At 44.4% G+C, this 25812-nt stretch overlaps 2 protein-coding genes across 7 annotated transcripts; both read right to left on the bottom strand.

The window, feature by feature from the left end:
• Window positions 1–1860: 1860 nt before the first annotated feature.
• On the bottom strand, window positions 1861–6611 carry abi3a (ABI family, member 3a). 3 transcript variants are annotated; one of them, XM_076167542.1, is made up of 11 exons: window positions 6182–6611; window positions 5878–6011; window positions 5570–5743; window positions 5102–5284; window positions 4617–4675; window positions 4382–4435; window positions 4059–4309; window positions 3828–3968; window positions 3144–3251; window positions 2444–2572; window positions 1861–2334 (listed from the first exon to the last, which is right to left on the bottom strand). In XM_076167542.1, exons 1-11 carry the CDS (start codon window positions 6189–6191, stop codon window positions 2162–2164), a joined length of 1416 nt encoding a protein of 471 aa, XP_076023657.1. In that variant the 5' UTR covers window positions 6192–6611; the 3' UTR covers window positions 1861–2161. The 3 variants fall into 3 exon arrangements, with proteins under 3 accessions (XP_076023657.1, XP_076023658.1, XP_076023659.1); XM_076167543.1 differs by having other exon boundaries at window positions 3828–3965; window positions 6182–6610; XM_076167544.1 differs by lacking the exon at window positions 3144–3251 and having other exon boundaries at window positions 6182–6596.
• Window positions 6612–10288: 3677 nt separating this feature from the next.
• LOC143013840 (rho GTPase-activating protein 27-like) lies at window positions 10289–25233 on the bottom strand. Of its 4 annotated transcripts, none has more exons than XM_076167534.1 (23): window positions 25123–25233; window positions 20442–20561; window positions 19024–19982; window positions 18286–18489; window positions 18078–18191; window positions 17634–17777; window positions 17390–17449; window positions 17033–17134; window positions 16897–16956; window positions 16735–16821; window positions 16529–16600; window positions 16145–16210; window positions 15084–15151; window positions 14772–14859; window positions 14083–14184; window positions 13871–13969; window positions 13727–13793; window positions 12893–13003; window positions 12718–12816; window positions 12528–12605; window positions 11768–11902; window positions 11415–11520; window positions 10289–11140 (listed from the first exon to the last, which is right to left on the bottom strand). In XM_076167534.1, the coding sequence occupies exons 2-23, from the start codon at window positions 20464–20466 to the stop codon at window positions 10963–10965; spliced, it is 3024 nt and encodes a 1007-aa protein (XP_076023649.1). In that variant the 5' UTR covers window positions 20467–20561; window positions 25123–25233; the 3' UTR covers window positions 10289–10962. The 4 variants fall into 4 exon arrangements, with proteins under 4 accessions (XP_076023649.1, XP_076023650.1, XP_076023651.1 ...); XM_076167535.1 differs by having other exon boundaries at window positions 16759–16821; XM_076167536.1 differs by lacking the exon at window positions 16145–16210.
• Window positions 25234–25812: the final 579 nt, after the last annotated feature.

The following is a 25812-nucleotide window of genomic DNA, read 5'->3' as shown; positions in this document are numbered from 1 at the left end:
ATTGCATCAGTAAGTCATAGCTAGACCTGAGCCCCGTTAGCCAGCACGACTCCAGCTGAGTCCACACAGGTCACAGCTCTGTCAGGCTCAGCTAGCAGAGCTACCAGGCATCAGACGTTGCATCTTGTTTGGACTCAGCTGGACTCCGCCTGTTTCCACCTCCCACGGTGCGGACGAGGGGTTGGATTTCTGGGAGGTACCACCTCTGCGCTGCCCCTCACACTAAAGGAGCTCATGTTAGCTGCTATTCTGCTTCATGCTACATTACATAAGCACTTCAACAATGATTGTTTAAAGGGGAACATGTGAACACTCATGTCACTGGATTAAGTTTACATTTGAAGACAAAGTATCTGAAAGGTCACACCTGAATATACAAGAACTTTAATTCTTTAAGTGCTTATACTTACCTGGAAAAACACTAATATAAATAAAGTAGCTGTCAAATGTACTCAACTTCCATTTAAAAAACAAACACAACCATTTTTCTAAATCCAGATTAGCCGAAATGTACACAGACGTAGATGACAAATGTAAGATGTTCGAAGCCTCATTGTAACCTAAGCCACGTGTTTTTTTCTCTGCCCCAGGCTCCTCAACTACTGGGCGGGTAACTTCAACACACTGTCCACCATATTGGGAATGCAAGTTCAACCCTCCCCTCATATTGCCATCTTCGGCACTCCATATGACCTCCGCCAATCTAACCCCACAAAAGGAGATTATCACGTTCACCTCTTTGCTTGCTAGACGACGCCTGGTCCTGCATTGGAAATCCCTCACCCCTCCCTCTATTTCGCAATGGCTTAAGGATACAATGTATTTTCTTAGACTAGTGCAGAAAATCAAGTACACTGTGAGGGACCACACTGATAAGTTCTATCAGAGATGGCAACCGTTTCTCTCTTACTTCACAGATTTACAGGCTATGCCAGACCAGTGACTGATTACCAGAACACCGAACACTTCCTTTTTATTTTATTTTTTCATTTTATTTTACATTTCAGGCCTGCCTTCTGCATTCAAAGCCGCATAGTCAGGAGATTTGAATGCAGCAAAATCAGAGATCAGGAGAGAACAGTAAGTGTCAAGGAGCTCAGTTGTAGTCAAGCAGTATGTAGGTGCCAAGCGGCGGCGGTGTCGAGGACCTTCCTGGACACCTTCATAGGTGTAAAGGTGTCTACACAAAATAGTTTGTGTGATAACTGGCCAGAAAGCGAACGCACTCTAGCCAGATCAAACGTAAGGAGGGAGAAGGACTCGATGACATGGGACAACAAAGGGGGTCATGCACAGTCACAACAGAACTCACAAGGAATCTGTCCCTGGCCATGAAGCAAGGCAGCAAGGCAGTGTTCGATTTGCTAAAGATAATCGTTGACATCGACAAATTGGTTCCCAGGGTCAGAATTCTCAATGTCCTTGGCAATGGAGTCAGACTGCAGTATAAGTAGGCCAGTGGGTGTCCATCTGAGTGTGGCCAGATGGGAGGGGCTGAAGTGTGGCCCTTATAAAATGTGGGATTTGTGCACCGAACGGGGGTCTGTGGGTTTGAGATGCATTATCTCTGAGGGTTATTTTGTTACTCAGTGTGATTGTCATTAAAATCAGCCTTTCAGTTTTTTTCTGTGTGTCTTGCACTGTAGCTCCTCTTCCTAGCTTCTGCTCTAGCTCTGTTTTCTATTCCACAAAGACTCTGAGGTGTCCAGCTACCAAGTGGGACAGTGAGGTCTCATCATGTGCCCAAGCAGCCTCAGCTCCGGATGCTGAGGGGTGTGGTGACTCAGGTGAGAGGGAATCCAGTGAGCAACAATGCTGTGTATACATGATGTTTGTAAAAGGAGACTGAATGGGTTACAAAAAGGGAAACTTTATTGATAAAGTTCATTATATTTCTACTCAAATCATCTTAAATCTGATAGAATTTCCAAAACAAAACGATTTATGTTCACAAGTTTAGGATTATTTGTCAGTAGCACATATTATTTCATCAGTAATGAAGACCCAAAATATTCCCAAATTCATCTTTGTTGAAGCTCAACACTTGCTGCAGACTTCACAACAAAACACTTGATTCTGTCTGTGTGCAAGAGGTAGAGGAAGGTGAAAGCAGACACAGAGGAGGACCACATAACAGGGTCCACAGTCAGTCTCCATATCATCAAATGTGGGTGGAGCTTGACTGGACAAAATTCTGGGGGAAGAATCCTCGGTTGCCATTGACAATCCCCTCCCACCAGCCGTTGTCATGGCGATGTATCAGGTAGATGATATCGCCCTCTGTGAAGGTCAGCTCATCAGGCTTTGAGGCCTCGTAGTCGTACTGCGCTACCACTGGAAAACACACACAGTAGTGGGACCATGGAGAAAGGGGCGGGGCTACAACCAGGTTATTCATTGGTGGAGGCAGTGACAGTATTAGTTGTGTTACTAGTATTTGTACCTTCGTCCAGATAGTGCGGGGGGGCGTCCATGTCATAGTCCACAGGTGGAGGGAGTGAGATTATGATATCATCAAAACCTCTGTCATCATCCAATAGGAAAGAAGGAGGCGGGGCCAAAATCTCCAAATCTCAGAAAGTAGAAATAAAGACAAGACAGCTGTTTCTTGACCAATCAGAGGGTTTGAGTGAAACGTTGTATGTTGTATGTCTAGCACGACGCCACTGCTAAGACTAAAGCTACTGCGTCTAGCATGAGTGGGCAGCATTTCTGATGAAATACTATGTTCCATTTCATCATCTTATAAAGTTGTACTTGCATATACTTTTAGGTTCTGTATTTTAGTGTTTTCAAAATATCATCATCGTCATCATCATCATCATCATCATCATCATCATCATCCAAACATGATTAGATTATACATAGTTGTAAATTGTATGATTACCTTGTTGTCTTGGTGACATCACTGTCTGTAACCTGCTGGTTCATGTTTGACTGACACACATTCTGATATCTTTGTATTTCTTTATCTGCTTTATCTCTTAATGTGGTTGAATTTAACTGTTGTACGAATTTAGCTTTTTACTAGAAGCGGAATGCATAATGCTGAAAACTACATGCACCACTTACAATCAAACTAAACTTTAACCCAAACTAATACGAATGATTCTACTGCTGCTGGAGGCAGAGTGCATTCTTACCCAGGTGGTCGAGGCGAGCAGGTAAGCAGATGCGAGGTGAGGAAGAGGAGGAGAGAGAAGGAGGAGGAGCGAGAGGGGGAGGGTAAGGAGGAGGAGGAGGAATCATCACTGAGAGAGGGCGGGGGGAGAGAGAGAGAGAAACAGAGAGAGAGAGACGGGGGAGATTGAGCTGCAGGGTTGTTGTTTGATGTCATTTGTGTTGCAATAAGGTGAAATTCTATTGGTCAATAGCAGAGCTCACATGAGTGGACAGCAGGCAGGAAGAGAGAGCGTGCAAAGCGGCAGCGGGAGGCGGGGCCAGAGCGGACCCTCAAGGAGAGAGAGCGGGAGCTGGGGGGCGAACAACGGCGACTCCTGCTGGGCTCAAGAGTTACTGAAAGAGAGAGACAGAGAGAGAGAGAGAGAAAGTGTGAGAGAGAGAGAGAGAGAGAGAGTGTGAGAGAGAGAGAGAGACAGAGGAAAAGAGAGAGCGAGAGACGAACAAAGGAAGAGCGAGACAGAGAGAGATATAGAGAAAGAGGAAGAGAAAGGGAGACAGAGGGAACATGAACAGAATGAGAGAGAGAGAGAGAGCGACAGAGAGAGAGAGAGAGACAGACAGACAGAGAGAGAGGGGGCTTTTAAAGTGACCCGAGAGTCGTCTCAGAGAGGTAGAGACAGACAGACAGACAGACAGACTGTTACCTTCAGCTTCCTGACTAACAGGAGGTGGAGGGGGCGGGGCTGGCAGTTCTTGGCACTCATTGGCTGGCAGAGGAAAAGTATTTTCATCAGCAGCAGGAGGAGGTGGAGGGGGGGGTAGGGAGACAACATGTTCCTCCACTACTGAGGAGAGACAGGCAGTGTCATCATTTTGTCACTTTTTCTCTTTGTGCACAGTTCACCACTGAATGGGCGTGTTTGTTCTGACCTCACCTGTCTCCAGGATTAGGGGCGGGGCCAGTGCCGTGGTGCTGTCATCGGTCACAGTTGGTGGAGGTGGGAGAGTGGGTGGAGCCACAGCTGGGGGAGGGGGCGGCGGTGGGGGCGACATGTTAACAACCTGGAGGTCTTGTGCTGGGAGGGGCGGAGCATCGTCTGGCAGAGTAGTGATGATGTCACATTCAGACGATGCTTGCCAGGTGACAGGAGCAGTGGGCGGAGCTACAGGTTTACCGAAACTGGAGCTGAGAGCATCAAACAACAAACTATTATACTGTCAGGCACAAACACACAGAAACACAAATACGTGTAATTACCCGCTGACAGGGGGCGCCACTGGGCACTGTACAGGTTCTGGAGGCTTTGTGGACCTGACATGACACAACACACACACACACACACACACACACACACACACACACACACACACACACACACACACACACACAGACACACACAAACACACACAAACACACACTGTGTGAGTTTCACAGTCAGCAGTGAGAGAGGTGTACAGATGATGATGGTGATGATGATGGAGCAGAAGAGAACCTGACAGAAGCTCCATGTTTACGCATCATTCCAGGTCGCTCTGTCTGTTTCCCAGAGACCTGAGGAGAAAAACAGACATGACTGTGTGTGTGTGTGAGACTGAGTGTGTGTGTGTGTGTGCGTGAGAGAGACTGTGTGTGTGTGTGTGTGTGTGTGTGTGAGACTGTGTGTGAGACTGTGTGTGTGAGAGATGAGAGAGACTGTGTGTGTGAGACTGTGTGTGTGTGTGTGTGTGTGTGTGTGTGTGTGTGTGTGTGTGTGTGTGTCTGTCTGTGTGTGTGTGTGTGTGAGAGAGGCATCAATAGAGGCTGTCGGGCCTCTCTGGCATCTCTAATGAGCCCCGAAACGTTTTCCCACGCTCAACAAAGACTGCCTGGCTCTGTACGTGTGTGTGTGTATGTGTGTGTGTGTGTCTTCTCTTGGGATCCCCAAGGAAGAGCTGGAGAATGTGGAGAGGTTGTGGATGGATGATGTTGTGTGTGTACCTTCACGCCATGGCCCAGGCTGTCCAGCTGCTGGTAGTTTATTGGTCGGCGGCTGTATGGTGGGCGGGGCTGTGTGCCAGCTGGAGAAGGAGGAAGGAGCTTGTGGCTGCGGGGAACTCGCCTGACCACTGTGAAGGTGCCGATCTCTCGACGTGAAACTTTCTCTTTATGCATCTCCACCGTCTGAGGAAGGGGAGGAGGAGGAGGAGAAGGAGGAGGACTGCTTTTTTTGTGGAACATCAGCAGCAAGTGTAGTGTTTTATTCACAGTTTCTTACCATGGACATCATGAAACGTTTACATCACACACACACACACACACACACACACACACACACACACACACACACACAGCCAACAAGGTGACCTGAATCTGTAGTGCACAGGACAGTTAGAAACTCCTGCCAGGTAAGTTCAGTGTCAATATAAACACAGTAGAGAACACCCAGGTAGGAGGGCAGAGTCTTACCTGGCCAATGAGATTGATGGAAGACTCCATGTGCTGCAGCTGATTGGTCTGAGCATCAAGCAGAGTCAGGACACTGTTGGCCAGTGTGCTGATCTGATAGGCAACGCTGGCCAGTGATTGGGTGGTGAAGTTCTTAGTCTCCTCCAATGCCGTCACAGTACTGCTGTCATCTGACTAAGAGAGAGGGACGGCTCCAGAGAGAGAGACACATAGAGAGAGCGACAGAATAGGATTAGTATCAGCACTATCATTGGCTGTCAGTCAGGAAAGTTTCTCCTCTCATAAATCCCTGAAGTCGTACTACTAACCTGTAGGTAGTTGTTGTAGCAGTAATCAGCCACATTCAGGAGGTTGTCATAGTTTTCCAGCAGTGCTCTCCGGGCGTTTGGCGCCTCCTGCAGGGTCTTCGTAACTTCCTCTTTAAAGTTTTGTTCCTTCATCACTAATCAGAGATGTTGGACAGGGAACAACTTTGATTTGTTACAATTTTTAATCATTCTCCAATTTTTTTCTTAATTCAACAAAAGGCTAAGAAGACAGATTTTAGCAGAAAAACCTGTACCAAACAAAGAAAACCTCTTAAACATCATCAAACATCTGCGGCTGAAATACCTGAAAACATTCAGTCAGTTTGTCTCTCAGCTGAGGTGAAGAAACCAGAGCTGCTGGGTTGGATCTCATCAACCTGCTGCTCAGCTTCCTCCTTCACACTAAATCCAGCCCAGTTTCTCTGTCTGCTTCTCCCTGCCTGCAGATGGTCTGTGCTGAAAGTGATGTCTCACTCCCCACTAGATTTACTCTCAATTACAAACACACAACAAAGCTCCATGAATGGACGCCCTGGCTCTGAGGCTGAGGCTTCCAAACAAATGAAACAGGCACAGAGCAAAAGGGAAAGAAGAAAAGGGACAAAAGAGAGATGAAGAAAAGTATTTAACTAAGATTTAAGAAAGGAGGGAAAACATAAGTGAAGGGAAGAGGAGAGGAGAAAGGCCAGACAGGAGGATACAAAGACACACACAAGAGAGGTTAAAGAAGTTTCGGTGATTAAACTGACGTCAGAGTGAAACATCTTTCCTGTGTTTCTTTTCTCTGCAGAGACAAACCACTTCCTGTTTCACATCTCTGAGAGCTGTGAGAAAAAGGCTTTTAAGCTCAATGTCACTTCCTGTTCTTGAACTTTAACATGTTAAATTGAAAGTCAAATTATTGCTTATGAATACATCATCAAATAATCATAATCGATATTTCTCTACAATTTATGGAGAATATGAAAATGAAGCACTCAATAGAAAACTCCATGCTGCATTTTAAGGATCTGATTTATTTTTGTCAAACTGAATAATTTTTACGTATCAAACCCAAATAGATTCATCAATACACAAATCATAATTTCTCGTAACTACGGGCAACCAGATGATTCCAAGGCTGTGTAGTGCCAGGACCACTCTGATGCTTCTGATGCTTCTGATCCAGAGGCTTAAGGTGGCAAGACAGGACCAGGTCTCTGAGGGAGAGAGAGACAGGTAAACACAAAGAGAGAGAGAGACAGATAGACAGAGAGAGAGAGAGAGAGAGAGAGAGAGAGAGAGAGAGAGAGAGAGAGAGAGAGAGAGAGAGAGAGATGGAAGTTAGAGCTCTTTTATGGTCAAGTTGAAATTGGACTTTCTGGTCTCTGCTGGTACCTGAACTCTTTGTATGACGTCACATTCTGATTGACGGCTCGGAGTTTAGCTTCATTTTCTCTTCGGTACTTCCTGTCGGATTCCACCGCGGCCTGAAGATCTTTCTCCAGGGCCGAGAAGTCGATCATGTGATGCTCTGAGCTCGCCATCGCCCCTGTGGGTCCCAGCCAGTACTGTAGGTGTAATGCCTGTTTCTGGTAGCAGTGTGGCGCTGTGGAGCATGTGCGTGTCATATAGGTCTGTGTCATATAGATGTGTGTAATATAGATCTGTGTCATGTACAGGATACTACTTCTATTAATCAGATATTAATCTGTTGTTCTTGAACGCACCACAGCCACATTGACGTCAATATGTCGAACTAAGTACCAATCAATGTTATGATAAATGTAATGATAAATCTTATGAAACGGTGCAAACTTACCCAACTCCCACTGACCGAGAACTTTCTTCTTCTCTTTTTGTGTTCCTCGACGTTGTAATTGTTTGTTTCCGCTTTGAAAATTCTCAGCCACTGCAGCGTCGTAAACAAACTGTGTCCATGACGACCAACTGCAGCGCCTCCTCCGATCTCCACACATCGCAGGAACAAACGTGACGTCAGGCTGCGTTGCGATGCTGCGAACTGCAGAAATTGCGCGTGGGGCGAAACGCTTCGGTTAATCAATTATTGATCCTAAACGTGGTGATCATGAATCAATTCTGACCACTGATTTTCATGTAACAGTGCAGCTCACAGTGGGAGCGCTCTCGCTCTCGCTCTGTGTGTGTGTGTGTAATGTGTGGGGGCGGTGTGTGTGTGAGTGAGTGAGTGTATTTGTGTGTGTGTGTGTGTGAGGATATCAACTTATAATCAAATATCCTTTCTGCATGTGTTCAAATGTGTTCATGCTGACTGTTTCTACTCTGTCCAAGCCTCTCAGTGCTTATCTCAACTGTCAATATCGCCACAATATCAATCGAGCCTAAGACAGTTAGTTAGACAGTTGAAATGGCTTTAAACAACAACAGCATTCTGGTTTTTGTTTGATTAAAGTCCTTATCTGTACAAAGTGAATCTGTTTACGTTGCTTTTTGTCTGTAATACAACGAAGCTGCAAAAACCTGCACCAACAATATTTAGAATGACAACATTACAGTTTAAAACAATGATCCTGTAAAATTCAGTCTTTGAGTCACTTTCACACAAAAAAAAAAAAGAGACAAACCTGAAGGGAAGAGGGTTGTGGCTTCTGCCTGTAGGGGGCGGAGCTCTTAACATTAGATTTCTATATACATTACATTATATTCAGACGACATGTTGGCAATGACACAAGAGACATGAAGTGGAATGCATTGAAAGCTGAATGCAGTCTTGGACACTGTTGAAGCATCTAAACCAGGGATCTCAAACTCGTGGCCCGTGGGACGATATTTTGTGGCCCCCTACTTGACTTCAAAGTTTAGTGTTAGTGCGGCCCGCGCGTTTTTCTTACACGCACCTGTTTGCCGCAACAGTCGTTGCGCCAGTTGTTGCCCTGGGCATTTTATATTTGCTTATCAATTATGGGCTACCATAGCTCAGACTCCTGACAGCTTCCGGTGGTATTTGTTGACAAGATAGCCAACGCGAATTAGCAACGTGAGTCACTTGGTTGAAACGTGATTCCGGAGTAGTGATGGGTCGGTCGCGAACTTTGAAGTGAACATCGGCAGCCGGCTCCTGATTGTCCATGATTTTCACCAAGTAAGCAAGTACGCAATAGAAGCGGGGGGTGAAGGAAGACAGAGAGAGACATATGATGCTGTCTGTGATTTTCACCGGCAAGTGAGCCTGCACCGGCAACTGCGTTTTAGAAAAAAGCAAAGCCACCAACAAATTGTGAAGCACATAAAATCTGAGGAGTGAAAAGAAAAGAGCTGAAATGCCCATCACTATTCCGGAGTGACACCAACTGGACAGTGTAAGGTACAGAGGACTCACAAGAGTAATCAGTGACCTAATAAAGAAAGCAGACTGTTGCAATAGGAAAGGGAAAAGAATTACATGGATAGCAAATAGCATGAGATGGGCGGAAGAAGAACAAAAGCCAAATGGTGGTTAGAACTGAAATATTATAAAGAAAAAGTTATAGATTATTATTACCATAGAAATAAAGAGAAAGAAAAAGGACAGATATGTGCGATTGCAAAAGAAAAAGAATATATAGAAAGGGAATAAAGATCTCAAATACTCAGGTATTGGGATAAAAACATGTAAATATATCACAATGGAAAGCCTTTTTAATACTTGAAACCCTTTTTTTGTGAAGTACTTGGTGCAGCCCAGCCTCACCCAGACTCTACCTCCTGTTCACATGTGACCTTTGACCCTCAAACCTCATTTACACAATGACACAAACACAGAGCTCAGAGTAATCACACCCTGCGTTTACACTCCTGCAACACATTAAGACCTCAAACCAGCAGAAACAACACTCAGCTGCTGAGTGCACAAGCTCTTGGGAAACGCCAGGGAAATGTTTGCTCTGTTTTCTTCATAGTGAACCCAAACTGCTGGTTCCAGGCTTAAGGTCTTCAGTCTTTTGCCCTGAAGCTGGAGCCAAACTGAGAGCTGCCTGTTTAAGTTTATGGCACAGAAATGCTGCTGGTGCCATCCACTGGTGTTTTCCAACCTAAAAAGTTTTGGTTCTTGAACCACTTCTGTTCAGTGTTTCAGTGTTTGTGGAACCAGGCCGACACCTGAAGACCGCTGCAGTGATAGAGTACACCCCCCCCCCCCCCTGCTCTGCTTGGAATCAAGGCAAAATGTTTGTTATGTTTTTTAGATTAGATAAGATTCAACTTTATTGTCATTGAGCAGAGTACAGGTACAAGCCAATGAAATGCAGAAGTTGAATGGATGGTCCAAAACTACGTTATTGCTTCAGTAGTAGATATTCAGAAGTGACTGTCTGCTATATGAATGGTTTGCCCCCCTGAATCGGGCGAACACACAGGAGAAAACTAGGTAAATAAGCACTAATTTGCTAAATCTAGTCAGACGCTGAGCCTCACGATGTACACGTGCCGCCATCTTGGTCTTAAACGTATGTATTAACTTATGTTAGTCTTATAGTAGTAACACTAGTCAATCTTAAGAAAAAAGCCAACATTTTAAGATTCAAATGTCATAAGAAAAAAGTAATATTTTTAAACAAAGCGTCTGTAAACTGCAGACACCTTTTGTTGGTTGTTTCCCAGCAGCAGCAGTTACCTGAGGAACATCATCATTAGTGGAAATGCAGATCAGTTCTTAGAGGATGTGAGCTGAGCAGCAAACCTGGAACCAGCACCTCTATGGTGGACCAGGGGTAATAGGAGTCCAGAGGCCTACAAGGTTCCACTGTGTAACTAAGTTTCCTTGTGGTTCTCTCTCAGGTCTGGAATGTTCTACAAGCATCTGAAAGTGGTTCTGATGAGTTTCTTTTGTGGTTTCGTCGTCGGTGAGTGAGTGAAGCTTCTCATCGTAATAGGTCTAAGAACCAACCCAGAGTCCTAGATTGTTCGATTCCAACAGTTGACATAGTGATTGGAGGACACTACTTAGCTGTGATCTTTAGTACGAGCAAAACATTTCAGTACGAGGAGAAGTTTAGGTCTGATTTCCCAAAGGTTCCAATTTTTTTTAAAGCTCTTGTGCTGTTCTGGAGACTCTCAGATGATTCTGAGAGCATCCAGGAGGTCCCTCTACCTCTTGGAGAATATACTCTGGAACTCCTTCACCATGAGCTCTACTATCTGGCTCTGGAAAACCATGTGGAGTGTCATATTGGCCGACTCTGTCTGGGGGCGGAGCAGTGTAGGACCAAACACTATGGCAACACTCTGAGCGGACATCCTGTTCGACTCACCATGGTCAATCACCCTAAGGAGAGAAAGAAAGTGAGGGTGGGGGTGAGGGGGGTTAGGTCTAGTCAGTCCTGGTCTGACCCTGGTCCAGCAGTAGGTCTCATTAGTCTTGGTCTGACCCTGGTCCAGCTTTAGGTCTAGTTAGTTCTGGTCTGACCCTGGTTTAGCTGTAGATCTAGTTAGTCCTAGTCTGACCCTGGTCCAGCATTAGGTCTATTTAGTCTTGATCTGACCCTGGTCCAGTAAGGTCTAGTTAGTCCTGGTCTGGTCTTGGTCTGGGTGGTCCTGACCTGCGTAGGTGGGTGAACAGGAGTTCCATGGTGTTGTGGTGTGGCAGAGGAAGAGCCTGAACCAGGTCCTTCATGTAGGAAACTCGCTGAGAGTAATCTGGAACCTCTGCATACACACACACACACACACACACACACACACACACACACACACACACACACACACACAAACACACACACATTTATTCAGGCTAATAGAGCCATTATGTATGTGTGTGTGTGTGTGTGTGTGTGTGTGTGTGTGTGCATGTGCGTGTGTGTGTGTGTGTGTGAGTGTGCTTGTATGTGTGTGTGTGTGTGTATGTGTGTGTCTGTGTGTGTCTGTGTGTTTGTTTGTGTGTGTGTGTACTGACGGATAGCAGCGATGAACTTGTTGAAGCAGCTGAAAGGAAAAAGAGGCTCTGGAAGCTCCCGTAAGAAAAGCTTGAGTGCTCCAGTGATGACATGAATCTCCTCCCACTGCCCGTCCTCCAGATCCAGCTGCTCCTCTGGACACAAACAACCAGCAAACAACTCAAATATTGATTACAACACAAAACCAATAATAAATCAACAATGTTGAGCATGTGTGTGTGTGTGTCTCCTTAACACACACGTGACCTGAAGCTCATTAGAGAAACATTCGGTCTGTCAGTCAGTCTCTTTCTGTCTGTCAGCCTCTCGTCATCTGTCTCTCTCTCACTCTGCCTGTCTCTCTCCTTCATCCCTGTCTTGCATGCTTTTTCCTAATGCATGACTTTTGCCTTGCATGTTTTTTTTGTTCCTCTCTCTAACCCACTGGAAGTTCCATCACTAACTCAGCTGTTCCTGGAGAGGGAATCTCTCAGGTAATTGCCTCTTCCGAGGTTTCTTCCTTTCTTCCTGATACATTAATTAGCCCTAACCCTAACCCTAAGGGTTTTTCCTGGTCTTCCTAGAGACCTTTGGGCTGGGTCAGGAATTTTCCTGTTTTTGTGGGTCTGTGGAGCCCTTTAAGACATTGGATGTGATATTGGGCTATACAAATAAACTGATTTGACTTCTGTCCGTCAGTCTCTTTTTGTCTGTCAGTCTCTTTCTCTGTCTGAACATCTGTGTCCTCAGTTGGTCATGTTAACATGTTAAAGGTGTTACCATGATCTGCTCTGTGTCGCAGCTTCTGGATCACAGCCAGGTTCCCGCTTACTCTGTAGATCCCATCCACATCCAGACCTGAACAAACAGTATAGTTTTGTTTGAGTGTGTGTGTGAATTTCTCTCTCTCTCTCTCTCTCTCTCTCTCGCTCTCTCTCTCACTCTCTCTCTCTCTCTCCATGTGTGTTACCTTTCCTCTCCACTGCTCTGATACACTTCTCCACAAACTTTGGCACTGTCGTGTTTTCCCGGTGACACAGCGTGTCGAGGTGACAGCCAAACACATTATCTGACAGACAGAGAACAGAGGTTAACAGCTGGAAACAGGTGGATTATACATGGGGCTGTGTGGTTGTCATAGTAACCTCGGATGTATCCTTTCTCCTTAACACTCTGCAGCGTGGGTCTCCTTTGCAAGAACCTGCGCAGTTTGGTTCGGACCCTGCTGTGTTCCGAGTCTGCAGGCCCTGACCAGCCTTTCACAATGAAACATGTCAGAGATGTCATCCTTTCACAATAAAATACGCCAGAGAGGTCATCCTTTCACAGTAAAACACATCAGCATAATGTGCTTGAGTGATTGTTTCTGTGTAATGATGATTGATGTTTGTCAATGATTACTGAGATCATTCTAGTTTCTTTATGGTTAGGATGATCTCCATGGTAACATCATAAAGCCAGTTCAGCCTCTCCAGTTCTTGGGGATTTTGCAATACATATTCAACAAAAGCTGCATTTTTCTGCAGTACTGTGTTGACTTGACTGGGCATGATGAAAATCGTCTGTGAGGGAGCAGACTGTAGCACATCAAGTCTCCCCACAGCAGACACACAAACTGTAACATGGAAGTGGTGGTGTATGTCACGGTGGTGTGTGTCATGTGTTGTTGCAACGTAAAACAGATCTGAAGAAATCGTGATGTTGTTAAGTTTCATTTCACTTCAAATACTTCATAACAACAGACATGATCATCAAACAATGAATATGAATATAATAGGAAAAGGAGAGAGAAATAACAGATGGTAATGTTTAGTTTGTTTCTGTACGTTTCTCTACATGTTAAGTCAAGTCTGTAGCCAATATCACATCCAATGCCTTACAGAGGGTTTTACACAGACAGAGTGAAGTGCAGAGCAGCTGCTGTAGCCGCAGCCTTAAGGAGAAACCTGAAGGAGACTAGATTGGATTAGCAGACTTACTGGTCCTCTTCCTGTCCTCCTTGTCTGATGCCTCATCTTCCTCCTCCTCTGACAGATGTTCTTGCTCCTGAAAAGTGAAACAGAGAGTAAGACAGTGAATGTTTGCAAGAATATGTTGCTGCTGTGTTGGTAACGTGTTCATACCAGCTGTCTGATGCTTTCCAGTATGGCTTTGTACCAGTCACAGATGATGCTCTCAGTGTCGTACTGCATCAGATACTCACAGCCATGACGAGTCTTAAGCTGTAGACAATAACACCAAACACTTCAGGCATACATGGCACCAGAACAACTGCCAACCATGGTACCATGGCAACCCAAGCTGAATACAAGGTATCAGAAAGATGATTTCACACCTCTAAAACATGTTTCTTGGAGGATTTGTCCTTGGGAGCCCAGCTCATCGAGGCTCCTCTCAGCTCAACGGTGTAATCTGGAACAATCTGCGAGGTCTTACTCTGAGAAAGAGTTTAAATCTTTATCATCAACATCAACCTCATTACCATCATCATCATCATCATCATCACCAGTGAAGTGGGTTATTATGTGCTGTGTTATGTGGTGTGTTGAATTGTTATTGGGTGAGTTGTGTTGATGTGTGCATGCTCTTTGGGGTCTACTAGGTTTTCATCCTGGATGGTAAATATGATTGGTTGTCGATTGTGCCTGCATGTGGGTGCAGGAAGTCACCAGGGACTTAATAAATGAGGCCTGCCAAGCACCTTATGAGCCTTCAATATAAGAGTTTTATGTCATGATTTCAAGTCAGCTGAGCATTCTAGATTCAAAGTATTTAGCTGAGATCAGAGTTTATGGGGTACCCTGCACCAACCGACCGGAAGCTCTGTCAGAGAAGACTCATTGGATTATTTTAGAGGAAAACTTGGGGTGATTGGTTAAAATCATCAGAACAGTGGATGTGGTTGAATGTACGTCATTATTTCAAATGCATGCTTGAAGATTACATTCAAAGACATAATATGGTGGTTGAGCTGATAATTAGTGAGTGATTAGAAGTGTGTGAGTGGGTGTCAAGGGTTCCTACAGCGTTCCCAGTAGGAGCAGATTTGGGATCTTTGTGGAAGGTGAGAATCCCTCCGTGCAGAACTGTCCAGGACTGAGACCAGTTCTTCCTGTCCAAGAAAAGCAAATGAAATGAAGTTCAGAACAAATGTAGAGTTCCTGAGCAACCTGAAACTTGAAGACAAAAACTCTCCAAACATGCAAAGGGGGAAAGAGGAGTGAGGGAAGGGTGAGAGGGGAGCATTTGGAGGAAAATAAACCAGATTTGAAAGAAGAGTGTTAACATCCAGACACAAATAATGAAAAAGAATAACGGACAAACAACAGCTTTCACCTGATCTTCTTTCCACTATCAACTACTTTGGTCTTATTGAGGATCCCTGCTTTCTCCAGCAGATGGCCCTAGAGACAGAGATAGAGAGACAGAGAGAGAGCGAGAGAGAGAGAGACCAAGAGAGATTCTTAAGCCTTTGTGGCTTTGAAACTTGATTCCTGTGTAAACATGGGAGTGGTGTGTTTGTGTGTGTGTGTGTGTGTGTGTGTGCATGCGTGCGTGCGTGCGTGCGTGCGTACGTGCGTGTGTATGTGTGTTGATGAAGACAAGTAGAACCTTCACAAAAATCTACAGACTTTTACACAAATTCCCACAAAGACATTGAGATGCATTTAGAATCATTCAAGAGAACCTCCGGAGAAAACATACAATCTTCGCAAGAACACAAGACAAGAATATGTAGAAGCTTCACATCCAAAGACACCAGAACCCAAATCTACATCAATCCAAACAAAAACATGTAGAACCTACTTAACCACACATAATACTTCCACAAAGATCTGTAGAGGTTCTACCAGAACTCATAGAACTTCACGATCACCAAAAAGGACAAACATATTCAGAGACATCTACATCAATTTTTAGTAAAGTTGTTGGAGTTCCAGGGACCTTCTGGGTTTCATGCAAGAATTTCACACAAAATACAGAAGAACCGTGAAAACCCTGGAGGAGGCTGAGTGATTGAGTGAGTGAGTGAGTGAGGGAGTGAGGGAGTGAGTGAGCGAGCGAGGGATTAAGGCGTTAGCTGAACCCTACACACAGCAACACAAACTCACTGCTCTGAAAGAGTTATTAATACTTATATAATACTAATAATATTCAGAGTGAATTTAGCATAAATATGGACTTCTTGACAAATCTCAATGTTGTAGAGAATAACATATTTCCTAATAACAAACATTACAAGATATAAGCTGTGCTGTTAGTTGGTCCAGTAAAACATCTGTGTATGTTTCCATGCATACTACAGGACATCACAATGGAAACAATCACTGATTTGAGGCCCCCAGCAACCACCACAGCCATCATAGCCATCACAGCCATCAAGGCCCAGGACCTACATGCAGCTGGTGGGATTGTGTGCTCCGATCGGACAGATTCCTCCTGAGTCTGAACCTATCAGAGAGCTTCATGAGGGAAGACAGGATGACTGACATTATACCATGTGGACAAAACACAGGACACAGGAATGAATGAATTAGCAGCGGCTCTGAAATTGCTCCCTGCTCAAACTAATTAAGCCCAGCAGACAAAGCCTGATTGGCTAAATCAGAAGCACAGGTGCTAAGTAGCCCCTGATTGGTTAAAGACACCCGATTGAATCAATCCGGTCTGTGTAGTGCAGAAAGACAGGAGAGACAGGAAATCTTCAGTACTGTGGTGCTGCAGGCCCACCAAAACGCAGCATGACATTAAAGCAGTGAGACAGGTGTTTGTCTGTCTACCTGAGGAGAGTGCCCCCTGCTGGACGGCTCACTGAGGTCAGATAAATTCCTCCTATGGCTCGGAACAAACCTCTGAAATACATAATAACAATAATAACAACACCAATAATAATAATAATAATATTAGAAGAAGAAGAAGAAGAAGAAGAAGAAGTCTGAATGGTTTTCTTGTAGTATGATTGTCTGTGTGTTGTAAAGTGACTCACGTCCTCGGCCACAAAGGGTCTGACCTGCAGTGGGCCTCCCTCCTCTTCCACTCCATTTCCCATCAGTGTTTGCGATGATGGTGGAAACTGAACAGCAAATTAGTAAATCAAAGTATTGAAAACATCACATATGATTGATTGACTGACTGATTTAATGGTTACCTCAAGTCTCGCTCCTCCATGGCTCCACGGCTTTCCTCTGTCTTCCTCAGACTTGAGCCTCTACACACACACAGTTTACATCTTTTAACTTTACAGCAGTTACAATAATAAACGGTGATTGTAATACTGTGTTTACATGTAGAGGGGGCTGTTCTGTCAGGACTTTGTCCACGGTGTCAGAGGAGGAGCTCAATCCTGGAGGACTCATGTGAGCTCTCGGAAGACCCTGTTCCACATGCTGGACACACACATCACACTGTTACTGCTGAATAACCTGATACTAAGATTGCCAGACCACGGATTAACTCAGCTCAGATTTGGTGAACCTGAGTCAGACCAGGTTAAATTAAACTGAGACAAACCAAACTCAAGTCTGAGATTAACATAAATCAAACCAGATATAAATTAAAGGTCAACAGGTACTAAATTGAGACAGAAGAGAAATGAATCCAGGCCAGTATGAGGATCAACCAGAGATTGTTACTGTGTGTACCTGTGTGAACACAGCATTGTGTGTGTCGTCTGTAGGGTAGTCTTCCTCTGGCAGTGGTGGCTGCAGTCAAATAAACAATGACAAAATCAATGATAACTGAGTCTTTTTAAAACCTGAAGAAGAGATGTGCTTTCTGAACAAATTAATAATTTTCCCTGATGGAGCACAGCGCCCTCTATAGCTTTTCCAGATTTTTGCTACATGGGATCAATAAACAAAACTTTCAGCTCTTTGGATTGTCTACCGGGCCTTCATCCTGCATCCTGGTGGTGCTGTCAGAGGGGCACAATGGCTCCGGCACGGCCCAGGAAGTGGCTCCAGAGCTGGGATTGTAGTAGTATAGTTTCCCTGAGGCTTCGTCCACGAGCTGCTCCCAACTGTGCAAACTCTGATAGCAAGAACAAACCAAACAACAACGACTATAAGGAGCAGCTCAAGCAGCTTTGAGGGCACAGCCTGTGACAACCAGACCCTGCTACTTCCTGCTTCCTGCTTCTTCCTTTCTACTCTCCACTACCTTATGCGTGACTGGTAGTAGTCATGGATACCGGAGCAGGAATTGCTTCCTTCTGACCCGAGCAGAAAGACTCATTCTAGGAATGGAGAGCAGACAGACACAGACAGACACAGACAGGCGGACAGACAGACAGGCGAACAGACAGATGGACGGACGGGCAGGCGTCTCTACCTGAGATGAGGCAGGCGACAGCTGTAGTGGGGGGCTGCGGGGGTCACACCAGGTGCTCTGTCCTGTTACTGGGTGGTAGTAAAATACCTTCCCTGTGTCCTGGTCAGCATGGACCTGAACCCAGAGCACACAGGACTCACATGTGAGCTGCTGTCTTTTAGACATTTGAGAACTTGTAACCACACTGAAAGGTCAAAGTTTATCCTACCTGCCATCCATCCTGTAGGCTGACAGGGCTTAAAACCCCAGAGGAGGAGACTGAGGAGAAGGGAGTGAGGCTTGAAGGGGAGAGGACAGAGTCCTGAGCAGATGGACAGGGGAGGGAGGGGTCGGAGATCTGTAGTAATAACGGCTTCTTTGTGTTGGAGACATTGGCGTAAACAGGCAAGTCAGGGGCCGGCAAGCGGACATCCTACGTGGAGAGACAGAGGGAGAGAGACATACAGAGGAAGACAGAGAGAAAGAGACAAAGACACGGGGAGAGACAGAGATAAAGAGAGAGAGGACAGAGAGAGACAGACAGCGAGAGAGAAAGAGAGAGAATGTTTAATATTTAGCAGTGTGTGAGTTTTTTGTCTCACATGAACACACACACACACATATATATATATATATATATATATATATATATATATATATATATATATATATATTTATATATACATACATTTGTACATAATATCCTGCACTCAGACTACTAAAACTTCATGCTATCAGACGCCGAGCATGTTTCTCACCACGTCCATTTAGTCGCACATACCACAGTAAAGTGTATATGCTCTGTGCTATGATGTATGTTGAAGTCATGTGTATACTGTGTATAAATCATGTGATTCTTTGTGTATACCATGTGGCATGTCTGTCTGCCTGTCTGCCTTAACTGCTTTTCTGCAGATAACTGTTTCTAAAGCTATGCATGTTTATTATTTATATCATGAGTGTTTACCTCTGCAGGTGGGGGGGCAGATGAAGGGTCAGGAGCCACAGTGGAACTTCCTCTTCCTGTCACAAGAACATCTAAGTCCAGGTTAAGATCCTGGATAGACTCGTAGATGTGGTTGGAATCTTCCCTATGCTGTAACTCCTTCTCCTTGTTCTCACTGCCGCTCTCCCCCAGCTCTTCCTCCTCCTCCTCTTCGTCTGGTTCTATTGGTGACTCATTTTCCTGGTGACCCAAAGAGGCTGATGTTGAGTTGTGGAAGTTGTTTGTGGATGGAATAACAGGAACCAGAGGTGTTTCCACAGGAATGGGTTGGCTGTGGGCACGGGGCATGGGAAGGGGGTCTGCAGGGCTGAAACTGGGAACCGGAGGTTTCCCAGAATCCTTCTGGTCATCCAGGATGAGAGGTTTCCCCTGAAACCCAGTGAGGCTGGGCTGCTTTCTGCTCAGAGAACCATCAGCTGAGGCTGTTGTCCCAGTTGTCGCTGAGGTAGTTGTCTCTGCACTGCTACGCTGCTGTGCAGGTGCCACCAAAGGTGACAGGTCATTAAAGTCCAGCGGCACACCAAACGTGGACATGCGGTTCTCGGTCTTTCGGCAGGAGGCATCAGTTCGTAATCGGATCATCACCTCATCTCCTGGCTTGGCTCTAGCACCGCTGCACTCCTCATTATAGTCTGAAGTCTTCGGTACAGGGCCCAGTACTGGTGTAGCCACAGTAAGCAGCACTGGGTTTGGACTCGGCGGCTCCGTAAGGTCCAGAGGTGAGGGAAAGTCCAGTGGCAGCTCCTTGACGTACTTGGCAGGGATGTAGAAGGGCTTGGTGCTGTGGTCTCTGTGGACCTGCCACCAATGGTCATTGGTTTTAGCTAACAGAACATAACGCTCATTGGGTTTGATGGACACCAGCTCCCCATCACGACCAGGGTACTCATACTCATACTCCACCAGCACCAGGCCAAGACCTGAACAAGATAAATAATGAATGAACGTGTACATCATATCAGGTCTGCAGTTGAACAAAAACATAATCAGTAATCAGCAGTCAAGGTTGAATCCATCGTCTGCCTTGTCAAGATCTTGACATTACATTCAGTGAGCTGATCTTCTGGTGTTGTACATCCAACACTAATTAGATTACTATCGAATTTAGACGCCATACTTCAACCAAGTTCCCTTTTATTTTGATTGTTTGAATTATTAATTGAAATAATCAAAATGTATGGTGAACACTTGGCCAGCTCAATCCCGGCCATCTTTTCCCCTTTGTAAGAAGGGGTGGTTCCCCAAGGTACTTTAATTTTGATTTAAGTTATTATTTAATATAAATGTTGATATCCCTGAAAGCCAATTTCTATAAATAACCTGCTGCAGCTACATAAGTTTTACTGTTTGCACTCATTTCCTAATTGTTCTTAATTCACCTCTGCCTAGTGAGGAAGAGGTCATCACTATGGTGATGACCGTGAGCCTCCACAGGTCCTGCCCTTCAGATAGATGGGGAGGTCAGTCAGAAGGTGATTGGTCAAAGGTCATCGCCAGGCCTAGAAAGAGAGAAATCAGACACAGACACATTATAATCATATGAATGACGATACAGGATTAGGAACACAGAAACTTTGCTTGTTATTTAAACTACAACCCAACCAAACACAATCCAATACAATCAAAACAGAGAGAGAGATAACATACATTATACTCTGAATGGACATGTCTGAACTCGTCTGTCTTCTGTCCTGTCTAAATTCCAACAATTCACCTCTGCCCGCCATGCACGCACTGTACGCAGTGTTCCTGACTAAACACGCAGAGAAGTACAAGAACTCGACTGATGCAGAGCGGGCACGGACATCTGATGCTTTGCTAGCTAACCTGCAAAACCAACAAGGCCTTTTTTACAAAGCTTCACATCCGAGGATGGAGCAGTCAAGACCAGTTATGTGATATCCCACAAAATCACAAAAAACAATATGCCATTTTCTGAGGGGGGGGGGGGGGGTTGTCAAAGAGTGTTTGGTGGACTCTGCTGAGCTAATATGCCCCAAGAAAAAAGAGGCATTTAAGAATGTGCCCCTCTCCAGACAAAGTGTAACAAGGAGGATCCAGGACATTGCATGAAATTTGGAGCTTCAGCAGTAAAACAAAGTGGACAATTTTGACTTTTCCTCCTTAACTTTGGATGAGAGCTGTAATGTCCGTGACACAGCCCATTTACGTTTTGTACGTGGGATAACGAAGGACTTTAGGATTACAGAGGAGCTGGCAGCAATGCGATCAATGAAAGGGACCACTATGGGGAGTGATTTGATTTCTCAGACAGGAACAGTTCACAGTTCAGAATGCTATTATTTGCTAAGTGCAATCCCATACTTCAAACTTGATTAACTAACTAATGACTAGCTATGACCATGACTAGCCTGTATTTAGGCTGTATGAGTATCAGATCTAAAATGTAAAGATGTTATGCCTCTGAGTGAAGCTCCTCATGCTCATGCTGGTGGTGCTTCTTACTTGCTAGATTGTTTGCCTGCTAAACTTGTCAAAGATCTCTGCCCATCAATGCAGCTCGCCTACTGAGCAGTTTCTCTCCACAGGATAGAGCCATCCTGGAACTACTGGCCTCTCAAGCCTTCCATTCCTTTCCATTCCTTTCCTTTCCCTTCCTTTCCTAAATCCTTGAGCCTTTAGTAGCCAACGAGGTGACAAACTACTCTTAGCTCTAATCATTTATTTGAACCTTATCAATCTGGTTTTAGGTAATTTCCTAGAACTGAACCCGCCTTGACTAAAGTGGCAGATGACCTGCTCCTCACTGCTCCTCTGTTCTAATCCACCTCCACCTAAATGCAGCTTTTCATACTGTTGATTTTCTCGATCGCTTAGTGGCGCATTGGCTTTTTCCTGGTTTAGATCTTAGGTTCCATTTTGTGGATGAAGATGAAGACATTCTATGTGATATTGGGCATACAAATGATTTGATTTTGATACTGCACATCGTTCAGATAATAACCCGTTTGGTTGTGCTCAGCAGTAACTCCCACATCTGCTGCAAAACACTGGGCTGAAACTCCAGTTTGATGGCAGTTTCATCAGGGATATTTAAAATAGATAAAAATCCATATTTGATGTATTACTGATGTCACGGCTCATACTGGAGAAAATATTGACCCACATTTAACAGAATGACCTGATAAGTCTTCACAGCTTCTTTAAGTAAAATCATAAAGACAACAGAAGAAATGTGATGTCATATCCTGCTCTAGTTCTTAGATGAGGTTTTTCGTTGCATCATTCATTCAGTCCTTTTCTGTTTCATTTTGTTTCTGTTCATCTGTACCTCTCCACTCCTTTCAGATACTCCATTTCCTGCCCGCCCTGATTAGTCTCACCTGTCCCTCATTAACCGTCTCTCTTTGAGCATCTTCTTCAAGCATTCCAGCAGCCTTACTGGTGTTCAGTGTTCCTGGTGTTTGATCTTTGCTTTGTTTCATGGACCTTTCTTTTCCCTCTCCTGGTCTGACTGATTACCTGTATACTTTTTGAATCATGTTCCAGTCTCTGGGATGTGCGTTTGACTCCTCATGCCTGTGGTCTCTGTGAACATTTCATCTAAACATGAACTAAATGCTGCTATGCCAGATGTGAACTTTATTTCTACCTACACTTTTACAATATGACTGTAATCTTATTTCTTGTTCCACTGAGGATTCTTCATTCCTCACAAATTAAAGGTTGATGAAGTATTCTCCTCTCACTGTAGGCCCCGCCCACTGTGCTTGACCATCCCTCAACAGGGCTCTGCCGCTCTCTCTCTCTCTCTCTCTCTCTCTCTCTCTCACACACACACACACACACACACACGTTTCATAGTTGGGTGTATGTGTGTGTAAACCTCCAACAATCCAAATATAACAACTGTTCCCCCTCCTGTAATTTTTTTCACCAACCAGTCAGTCAGTGTTTGTGTGTGAGTGTGTGTGTGTGTGTTTCCTGTCTTTGTAAAGGAACAATAGCATGCCGACACACACAGTGCTTTTCCTGTAGTTTGGCTGAAGACACTGATGAAATCACAAACTGTTTCCACTGTTAAAGTTTAATATGTGTGGCTCCACCTACAAGGGGCCAACCAATCAGGAGCCAATCTGGAGCCAATCGGGAGCCTTGCTTGTAGCGCTTATTGCGCACGCTGACTAGAGGGAGCTGACATGTTGCAGTACATATGTCACCTCCATGTAATGTCCAATTGATAAGAGTTAGGATGTGTAGACGGTAAATAGGTCCCCCACAACACAGAGCTCAAAATACAAACTTCTGATTGATTGGGCAGGAAGACAGAAATGGAAGAAAAAGAAAAGGTGAAGTCGGGTCAAAGGTTGATTTGTTTCAGTAGTTCAAACATATCAGATGTTAAAAGTTGCACTGTAAGAATCTGTACATCTTAAATGATTTTTAATTGCATAGTGTTGGGGCGCTGCTGCAAACTGAGCATGAGCGAGAAACACCTGGAGCTGAACAGCGCCCCCTGGAGTTTGAGCAGATTCAAACCAACATGTTCTGTGGGAAAAGGTGTTCTGTGTGCCTGCCTCAGGTGTATGTGCGTGTGTGTGTGTGCTCATACTGGAATGTGCATTCTCTCTCCCTCTCAATCTCTCTCCTCTCTCTCTCTCCCTCTCAATCTCTCTCCTCTCTCTCTCTCTCTCTCTCTCTCTCTCTCTCTCTCTCTCTCTCTCTCTCTCTCTCTCTCTCTCTATGTCTCTCTCTCTCTGTCTCTCTCTCATTTCTCTTTGCCATGCCACACCCACCCTGACAGGCTGGAATGCTGTCCTATCATAAACCACACACACACACACATACACACAAACACAAACACACAGATCTTAAAGCTTTCATCCACCCTTTGCATAAGAACTTGTCAATCATTAAACAGAGGAAGTGGAATTAGTAAACTACAAGCTACTCGTGAATGAAAGTAGTTAAGCTGCAGCCAAGCTACTCTCTTAATGAAATAGTGACTATTAACCTTAACGTGTAAGAACAAAACTCCCTATTATTAAATATAACAAGTAACTCAAAAAAAAATCCCCTTAAAAGAGTATAAGTGTAAAGTCCTTAACAAGTGAAGGAAACAAGAAACTGCAGGAATATCAGAGGGAGACTCCCATAATGTGACTTCAGGGTGCAGGATGGAGTTTCTCCTCTGGGGACTTTGGACTTTCAGGCTTGTCCCTGCTCGTCACGCTGATATGAAAGATATCAGAGGAACGCTGCCCCTTCATGGTGCATGAATCCAATCAGGAAGAACAGAACCAGAACACACAGAGGGAATATGAGCCTGTCTGTCCTGGGAGGAGGAAGAGGAAGAGGGGAAGATATGGGCTACCGAGTTTAGCCTGATGAGTGGATGAGTTAGTGGTCCATGTGGCATTTGTTATCGTTCTAATGATTAATAATTATCATGATAGAACTGTGTAATGAGTCAAAGTAAACAATAAGACTTAATATTAACAGTATGTGACTTTACAGTCTGGAGACTTCATCTTCAAAATAAAAGATCTGAGGTTATAAAATATCAAATAGGGTTAGGGTTAGGGTTAGGGTTAGAAGAGATGATGAAGACAAAACCTCAGGAATCATCTAAATGTGAACATTCTAATCAAAGATGTTCAACCAGGATCAACTTTGCTATATATTTTACGTAACATAAACAATTACTGTTGTGGTTGAGGATTATGACTTTACACTAAAAAAATAAAAGTTAAATAAATCAGTTTAGATATTATTATTATTCCTATGTTATAATTATGCTTTTATTTTGAAGGTCTGTCAGGTTATTCTAGTTATTAGTCACAGACATTTAACACAAACTACAACACATTTCACTCTTTCTGTTGACAGCAAACACACACACACACACACTCACACACACACACACACAATTCCAAAGCGACAACCAAAAGCCTGAAAAAGTTTACACTGTTGCTTAATTAGACAGATAGACAGATAGACAGACAGATAGATAGATAGATAGATAGATAGATAGATAGATAGATAGATAGATAGATAGATAGATAGATAGATAGATAGATAGATAGATAGATATTTTACCTGTGCTGAGGATTTGAACCAACAATCCTGCTGTTTGTTTTTTTCTTCTGCTCTTGAAGGGGCGAGCCCCAAGTCACACAAACAGGTTTCTCTCTCTCTCTCTCTCTCTCTCTCTCTCTCTCTCTCTCTCTCTCTACCCGCCCCCGCGCTGCCAGTCTCAGCTTGCCTTCCTCTTCCCGTCTGACTTTATTTCCTGTTTCACTGTTTTACTGAGTGTTTCCACTGTGGAAGAAGTCGAATACAGATAACCAATTGATTCACTTTTTACTTCAACAAAAGCAAAGTCAGAACGACTAACTGTACAACCAGTTCAGAAAGAAAGAAAGAAAGAAAGAAAGAAAGAAAGAAAGAAGGAAAGAAAGAAAGAAAGAAAGAAAGAAAGAAAGAACACTCAGTACAGGGAGTCATGACCTCATTCGCAAGTGAGACAGTAAACTATCCTGTAAATCTGCTGCCCCCTGCAGGCCAAAAGCTTATATGACAACACTGATGCTACAACATGTGAGTGGACATCAGCACTTTAAGACTCATTTCAGTATTGATGGTTTCTCTCAGAGTCAGACGCTGTGGTGTTTGATGTGATGTAATGTGATGTATTGTGATGTTTGCGGGTGGCTCAATCGTCTCTTTACAGCTTTGTATGTGCTTTTCTCAGCACAAGTGGCTATTTTTCAGCTCCGCAATTCCTGA

The sequence above is a fragment of the Genypterus blacodes genome, unplaced genomic scaffold (genome assembly GCF_046128005.1).
Source record: "Genypterus blacodes isolate CSIRO-AG114 ecotype Tasmania unplaced genomic scaffold, CSIRO-AGI_Gbla_v1 ptg000159l_1, whole genome shotgun sequence".
Lineage (NCBI taxonomy): Eukaryota > Metazoa > Chordata > Actinopteri > Ophidiiformes > Ophidiidae > Genypterus > Genypterus blacodes.
The sequence above is the reverse complement of the archived record's forward strand: the minus strand, read 5'-3'. Positions and strand labels throughout refer to the sequence as shown.